We start from the raw sequence: 7,491 nt of genomic DNA, 5'->3' as shown, positions 1-7,491 counted from the left end.
ACTCGACCGCTCGGTGAAAACTTCACCTGGCCTGGCTAAATGGCAAATTTGCCACTTAGCCAGACCAGTTTGCCCACTCCATAGTGGGTGCTTAAATGGTAAACAATCATGTTTGCCACACCTATAGGAAGCGGAAGTGCTATTCACCTCCCAATTCTCCACCTCCCTACTCTACTCCCTCCAATTTACACCACACATTTAGAATTTGAATCACATTCAGGTACAGATGGATTCCCCATTTCCCAAATATGGATTTAAGTAAAATTGGGCCCACAATGTTCATAAACGTGTCTTATGGAGTCAATATTATCCATCCACATCAGTCAAACAGGAGTAAAGAAGACCTGACATTTTTCGCCTCCTCTTCGTTTTTCTTTCCTTCTTCGTTTTTTATCCTTCAGAAAACGGAGGAAGGAAGAAAAAAAGCTCAAGAACAAGAACAATTTTGTCATGGTGTGTTTTAGGGCGACGAAATCTACGACGCCACTTAAATTATTTCATTCTTTTTGTGCTTCGGATCCCTCACATTTCACTCAGCGGGTAATTCTCTACATTTCTTTCCCCTCAAATTTTGATTTTAGGGTTTTGATACTGGAGAAAAATAAATTAGGGGTTTTATTTATTTAGAAATTTCCTTCAACATTGTTATTTAATTGAACCGGTTCTTTCAGAAATGATAATTAGAAAGGTGTAGTTGAGGTCTTATTTTGTGTATAGGTATATGAATGTTTGATAATGGTGCATGAAATTCTCTTACTGGCAAGCCATTGTTATTTATGGTGATGGCATAGTTTATGTTAAGAGGTTCTGAAAAATGGGTTCTCGAAAGTCATATAATTTGTTGCTTTGTTGTTGATTGATACAATGCATTTACGCATGGTTTCCAAAGATAAGCTTGTATGTTTAAGTTGTTGACAGATATAGGTTTTAAAGTCAGGGAGTTCTGTAGAGTTTTGCTATTTATCAATTTGAAGCAACCATGAGTTTCGTTTTCCGAGGGACAAGAGGAGATATAGAAAGTGGTTTTCCGGGATTTATTCCTGAACGTCGTCAAGTGGTATGTATAAAATCTTATTCATTCAGTGTGATATATGCTGTAAAGAACTCAAAGTTTACTAAGCTTCATGTTTGTTAAAAAAAAAGAAAGTTAAGGTGCTTCATTTAGTATTTATTATGTATTTGTATTGACATGCCTCTTTCTCTATCAGCGCGTTCATGCAGGTCGGCCGGTGAATACCAATTCAATGGCTTTTCTTGTAACAGGTACATTTTGATTCTTCCTTTATTTAAAAGTTTTGTGTTGTTATACTTTTTGTAGTCACTTCTGGCTTCTAATTACTGTTTGTTCCTGCAGTTCTTTTGTTGTTCATGATGTTAAATTCGCATCAGATGTCACCTAACTTTCTGGTATTCAATACAACTGCTGATATTTCAATAGGGCCAGTAAATCTTTTTGATGACTTGTTCTTTTGGAGATTATATGTTCTAAGGAAGTATTCCTGTGTTTTTTATTTTGTAGCTTTGGCTAGTTCTTGGGGTCTTTTTGATGGCCACAAGCCTTAGAATGTATGCAACTTGCCAGCAACTTCAGGCTCAGGCGCAAGCTCATGCTGCGGCCGCCAGTGGCCTGTTGGGTCATACTGAGTTGCGCTTGCATATGCCACCATCCATAGCTTTTGCAACTAGAGGACGGTTACAGGGACTCAGACTTCAACTTGCACTTCTTGACAGGGAATTCGATGACTTAGGTATGTTTTACACTGCCATATTTTGTTTTATATGAAACTGCATATCATTGATTGACTATTATCAAAATTTATGATGATTTATGATGTTTGTCAGGTTTTATAGTGTCAGCAAGTCGTAAATAAGGGTTATTCGTTTTTTTTGCAGACTATGAAACTCTTAGAGCTCTTGATTCCGATAATGGTTCCTCTGCGCAATCGCTGAGTGAGGAAGAGATAAATGCCCTTCCTGTTCACAAGTACAAGGCTGCTGGACCGCAAAGGCAAGTAACTAGTCTCATCGCTTACAGGATTGTTGCCTGATTGATGCATTTTCTTTAATACAATTTCAATCACCTTCCTTCAATTGTAATGAAGAGCTCACTCAAGTTTTCAGTTTTTTTTTTAATATCTCGTGGTTATTGCTTACAGTGAAAGTTCAACAGTACAACAGGCCTCATCTTCGGCCATACCTGAGGTACTTCCATATCCTTGTAGCTACCGTGGATGGCCCCCTATATAAACATAGACACGATCCATTATAATAGTAGAATGCAGGTTGAGCTTTAAATAGTAGAAACATCTAAAAATGAGTTTTTCGTCGTCTTTACGTATAAAAAATGCATGTTACACAAACATGTTCTTACTTTTCAACTTTTCAATGCTATATGAAAGCAAAAAAAGCCGGATGCTACTAAGCCAGATGAAGTTTTGAAGAGCACGGAGGATGGGCTGACATGCAGTGTTTGCTTGGAGCAAGTCGATGTGGGAGAAATTGTCCGTAGCTTGCCATGCTTGCATCAGGTTCCTCCTAGTTTTTTCTTGATTTTATTAACACATAACGGTATCTTTTGTCAATCTATTCAAAAAAATCTTTTGTAAATCTGCATTGAAAGATTTCTCCGCACTGGGCATCATTTAGGTGTTCGATCACGAATTTACAATCGTGTACTTCTTTTTCTTCCTTTTGTGCAGTTCCATGCTAACTGCATTGACCCATGGCTTCGGCAACAAGGGACCTGCCCTGTGTGTAAGTTCAGAGCAGCGACTAGATGGCAGGAAAATGGGGAGACTGGAAATGATGTTTCCTATATGGTTTGAAGAATATCTTCGTCAATACTGTCACAGTAACCAAATATTTATAGTAGTTACTGTAAAGATACCAAGATAAATAGTGCTGTCTTCCACGTGAATATATATAGTACTCCATCATGTAAGTTGTATTATGTAAGTAATTAAAGGTTGTTGTGCTTGTCTAAGGTGTATTTAGAGGTAGAAGATGGAAACTGATATCGGTTCCATCATGCACCCTAACATGTTGACCAACAAAGTACCCAAAGTAGTATGCCTGTTCTTGTTATCTTTTTCTTTGGTTTGTGTTGTGAAGCATTATAGCTCCTATTGCATATCGTCGGTGGAAATTCTGTCCAAATTGATAAGTCCATCCTGTATGAGAGAGATGTTTACCAAGAATAGGAAAGTGAAAGAAATCTTTAGGGGAAAATGATTCCACGTATATTTATCTAGATTTGTCTTATGATCAATCAAAATCATGCTCAGTTGGTGCAACTACAATTTCAAAACTTTGAGCAGGAAGATTCATAAACATAAGCTTTGAGGAGTGGATTGGGGTTCTGGGTACTACTTTTGATAGATAAGGCAGAGTATAATTAGATAAGAAATAACTGGAAATACCTAGTCTTGCTTGAAAGAAAGTCGGATGGTACGTCCTTTCTCCCTTATTAGAATGGCATCTCCCAAGAAAATACTAATTACTAGCAGTAATAGCATCCTTGGCCAATAGAGGTTGAACAAACTGTCCCATGTAAATTGAAAGATGGTAGCCCTAATTGTCCACTTACAACTGTGACCAAGGTTAAAACGCTACCTTAGCAGTTTACAGTACTCTTTATCAACTAAATACACAACCTGTTAAAACGTTTTCATTAGCAGTTTACAATAGCGCCTAAGTTTGAAAGAGAAAGAGGGTATCACTAAGTAACTGGATTTTTTTTTCATAGACTTGGTTGATACTCAACAAAATAAAATATGTAGTCCAGGCTTGCTTGACTAGATAGATGCACCAACAACAACTAAATGGTGGGGATTTGACACTATTTTGAAGTACTTACAATTTACTTCTTTGATAATCCCATCAATCACCTAATCATGCAACCAAATGACAATAAACTCTCTCTTCCGGTCTCTATAAAAACTATGAAACATAGTCTCTCATCACTCAACATCCACTACACCTTCTTGTCTTCTCTTTTTTTCATTTCATTTGTTCTCATCAAGAGAGAGAGAGAGATGGGTTCTTCTTCTTTTCCAACACCATTACCTTCTCCCGGAGTTTATTTCCTCTTAGCACTATGTATAACTTTGCATTTAGCGTCAGTTGTAGCTGCGGACAACAACACTATTGCAACAGGAGGAAAAACAAGGCACTACACGTTTAATGTATGCACATTGCATGATATTACAACAACCTTCATTTTCTTAATTGTCTGTTTCCATATTTGCTAATGAATGCAATAATAATTTCTCATCAATTTGCAATTTTTTAAACTTTTGTTGCAGATTCAAATGCAAAAGGTGACACGACTATGCCATACGAGGAGTATCGTGACAGTGAACGGACAATTTCCAGGACCTCGGATCTTCGCCAGGGAAGGAGACAGGGTAGTTGTTAAGGTGGTTAACCATGTCCAGAACAATATCACCATCCATTGGCATGGAATCAGACAACTAAGGAGTGGATGGTATGATGGACCTGCATATGTAGCCCAATGCCCTATACAAACCGGACAGAGTTATGTCTACAATTTCACCATAACAGGGCAAAGAGGAACTCTATGGTGGCATGCTCATATTTCTTGGCTCAGATCTACCCTTTACGGACCAATCATCATCCTCCCTAAGCGAAATGTACCTTACCCATTCGTTAAACCGTACAAGGAAGTTCCTGTCATTCTGGGTCAGTGATCATTACGACGAGTGAACAAAAAAATAATACATTAACCATTTGATTTATGTGGTATGTGATTAACAAGTATTACTAGCTAACATCAAATCTATAATATGATTTGCAGGAGAGTGGTTTAATGTAGACACTGAAGCAATCATCAGCCAAGCTCTTCAAACTGGAGGAGGCCCAAATGTTTCTGATGCTTATACTATCAACGGACTTCCAGGGCCCTTGTACAATTGCTCCGCCAAAGGTATATTGTAAATTCTTTACAGGTTAATTATCGACTTTACCAAAATTGTGTGTGAATTGCAAAAAGTCCGTTGGTTAATGATACTTCCTAGTGTAAATTAGCATTTACAGTTTCCAGAGTTTTTAACAGCCAAACATCAAAATGCGCAGATACATTCAATCTGAAGGTGAAGCCCGGGAAAACATACCTTCTCCGTTTAATCAATGCTGCACTTAATGACGAGCTCTTCTTCAGCATTGCGAATCACACACTTACGGTAGTCGATGCTGATGCTGTTTACATTAAGCCTTTTGAAACCGACACCATTCTTCTCACACCTGGACAAACCAGCAATGTTCTTCTCAAAACCAAACATTTCCATCCTCATGCTTCATTTGTTATGGCTGCAAGACCTTATGTTACTGGCCAAGGCACTTTCGACAACTCCACCACCACAGGAATCCTCGAATACGAATCTCCCTCTTTGTTCAATTTTAGGACAAAGAAATCAAAGACCAAACTCTTTAAACCTACTCTTCCCCCTCTAAATGACACTTCCCGTGCCTTCAGTTTCGCGAAGAGGTTCCGCAGCTTAGCATCAGAGCAATACCCCGCGAACGTCCCCAAAAATATTGACAAACACTTCTTTTTCACTGTGGGTCTCGGAACAAACCCATGCCCACAAAACCATACATGTCAAGGACCAAATGGATCCATGTTTTCAGCTTCAGTGAATAATGTCTCATTTGCTCTTCCAACCACAGCATTACTTCAGGCTCATTTTACAGGGCAGTCAAACGGTGTTTACAGCCCCTTCTTTCCGAGTTACCCAATCCATCCATTTAGCTACACCGGAAATCCACCAAACAACACAAATGTGATCAGTAACACAACTCATTTGGTGGTACTTCCATTCAACACCAACGTGGAGTTAATCCTGCAGGACACTAGTATTCTGGGTGCAGAAAGTCACCCACTCCATCTCCATGGGTATAACTTCTTTGTCGTGGGGCAAGGATTTGGAAACTATGATGCGGTTAACGACCCTGCTAAATTTAATCTCATTGACCCAGTTGAGAGGAACACTGTTGGAGTTCCATCTGGTGGTTGGGTTGCTATTCGCTTCCGCGCTGACAATCCAGGTTAGTGATTAAACAGGGAAAAAAAATCTTTAAATTTTGCTATTTGTATTCAGCTTCATCTGACAATACCAATTAATGTTCATGACGATTGTGCCACAGGTGTATGGTTCATGCATTGCCATTTGGAAATTCACACAAGTTGGGGTTTGAAGATGGCATGGCTAGTCTTGGATGGAAAACTCCCTAATCAGAAGCTTATACCTCCACCGGCAGATCTACCCAAATGCTGACCTTACTTCTTTGGCTGATTGTTTGGTTTTTGTGTTCCTGGCTTTTGTTTTGTTTTGTTTTTCCTATGTGATTTGATTATTCCCGGCCTCAATTTGGAAAACAGAGAGAATTTGAGTTCATCTCATTTAAGGTTTTTGTAATATTTTTTGAGGGAATACTTACCTGTTTAATAATAATTATTATCAATGAATAAATTTTTTGAGTTCAACAAATGGTTATGCTGTGAGGATAAATCCATGAACAATGGTCACAAACCTTATAATTGAAGATCAGTTTGTTTAAAAAAAAATGAAAAAGATTTTCATTTTCTTAACCTTTGTTTATTCTTTTCACCAACCAAATCCTTTTCTTTAAGGAGCCTTATAATGATAACAAATTAATTTTGTTTTTGTTACAACATACCAGGAAACTAAGGTAAAAACTTAAGCAACTCGTCTAATTTTAGGTTTGATTTCAATCTTTATTGTTGATTGGTTACATCATCATGTTATTTAGACAAAGTAGAGACTTGACATCGACACATGTGCTATTATGTTATTTCATTTAGACAAACACCTTACGAGTTTTCAGTGACGGAGCTGGAAATTTAACTTGGGATGGTTTTTGGGCTTTTATGCGCGGCTTAAGCTTATTATTTGGGCTTATTTTTATCAGCTCAACTAAAATAGGTAGTGAAAGAAAAGGCTTTCTGGGATTTTAGGGGTGGCTTAAGCCAGGCCTAGTCTGGTTGTACTTCTGCCCCTGCGAGTTTTGTAACTCTTATAGAAGATAATTCTAGATTGTTATTCTAGATAACTCATGCATGGACTCCGATAATGTTAATTTCAAATTAATATCTCACTCTTCCTTAATTTGATTTCTTTATGCTACCTCTCAAACTATTAATATTCATGTTGGAAGTGATATCGTAAAGATGTCGGCAACTTGTAAATTAGTATTTCAAAATTTTAGCTCCGCTTCAATTTTTGACACTAAATCTCGAACAAAATAATACTGCAGTTCAATGAGCTTGGATCTGCTAGGAAAAACTGGATATTTTGTCATTGAAATAGTTGACATCAATGACATGTTGTCGCAATTGATGGTAAAAGTTGACTCTTGTTATTGTAGAAGATCAACCAAAAATTTCTTTAGCCAAATTGCTTCACAAGCTGCACTTGTTGCAGAGATATACTCTACTTATAGGAAAAATAA

At 37.7% G+C, this 7,491-nt stretch overlaps 2 protein-coding genes across 4 annotated transcripts; both read left to right on the top strand.

The window, feature by feature from the left end:
• The first annotated feature begins 323 nt into the window (after window positions 1–323).
• On the top strand, window positions 324–3,091 carry LOC113298822 (E3 ubiquitin-protein ligase SDIR1-like). 3 transcript variants are annotated; one of them, XM_026547680.1, is made up of 9 exons: window positions 324–540; window positions 925–1,057; window positions 1,209–1,263; window positions 1,355–1,407; window positions 1,520–1,748; window positions 1,894–2,008; window positions 2,157–2,202; window positions 2,400–2,528; window positions 2,700–3,091. In XM_026547680.1, exons 2-9 carry the CDS (start codon window positions 980–982, stop codon window positions 2,823–2,825), a joined length of 831 nt encoding a protein of 276 aa, XP_026403465.1. In that variant the 5' UTR covers window positions 324–540; window positions 925–979; the 3' UTR covers window positions 2,826–3,091. The 3 variants fall into 3 exon arrangements, with proteins under 3 accessions (XP_026403465.1, XP_026403464.1, XP_026403463.1); XM_026547679.1 differs by having other exon boundaries at window positions 909–1,057; XM_026547678.1 differs by having other exon boundaries at window positions 325–540; window positions 919–1,057.
• An 867-nt stretch (window positions 3,092–3,958) lies between these two features.
• Window positions 3,959–6,509, top strand: LOC113298821 (laccase-17-like). The gene is made up of 5 exons (XM_026547677.1): window positions 3,959–4,184; window positions 4,305–4,701; window positions 4,817–4,945; window positions 5,095–6,066; window positions 6,166–6,509. The coding sequence occupies exons 1-5, from the start codon at window positions 4,035–4,037 to the stop codon at window positions 6,294–6,296; spliced, it is 1,779 nt and encodes a 592-aa protein (XP_026403462.1). The 5' UTR covers window positions 3,959–4,034; the 3' UTR covers window positions 6,297–6,509.
• The last annotated feature ends 982 nt before the right edge of the window (window positions 6,510–7,491 follow it).

This window comes from Papaver somniferum, chromosome 7 (genome assembly GCF_003573695.1).
Source record: "Papaver somniferum cultivar HN1 chromosome 7, ASM357369v1, whole genome shotgun sequence".
NCBI classification, from domain to species: Eukaryota; Viridiplantae; Streptophyta; class Magnoliopsida; order Ranunculales; family Papaveraceae; genus Papaver; species Papaver somniferum.
Note: the sequence above shows the minus strand (reverse complement) of the source record. Positions and strands in the feature narration are given on the sequence as shown.

Excerpts from the sequence above, each read along its gene's own strand:
- LOC113298821 (XM_026547677.1), top strand. The coding sequence starts at position 4,035 with ATGGGTTCTTCTTCTTTTCCAACACCATTACCTTCTCCCGGAGTTTAT. Across the intron at positions 4,185-4,304 it reads CAAGGCACTACACGTTTAAT|ATTCAAATGCAAAAGGTGAC; the intron begins GTATGCACATTG and ends CTTTTGTTGCAG. Across the intron at positions 4,702-4,816 it reads GGAAGTTCCTGTCATTCTGG|GAGAGTGGTTTAATGTAGAC; the intron begins GTCAGTGATCAT and ends TATGATTTGCAG.
- LOC113298822 (XM_026547680.1), top strand. The coding sequence starts at position 980 with ATGAGTTTCGTTTTCCGAGGGACAAGAGGAGATATAGAAAGTGGTTTT. Across the intron at positions 1,408-1,519 it reads AGATGTCACCTAACTTTCTG|CTTTGGCTAGTTCTTGGGGT; the intron begins GTATTCAATACA and ends TTTATTTTGTAG. Across the intron at positions 1,749-1,893 it reads CAGGGAATTCGATGACTTAG|ACTATGAAACTCTTAGAGCT; the intron begins GTATGTTTTACA and ends TTTTTTTTGCAG.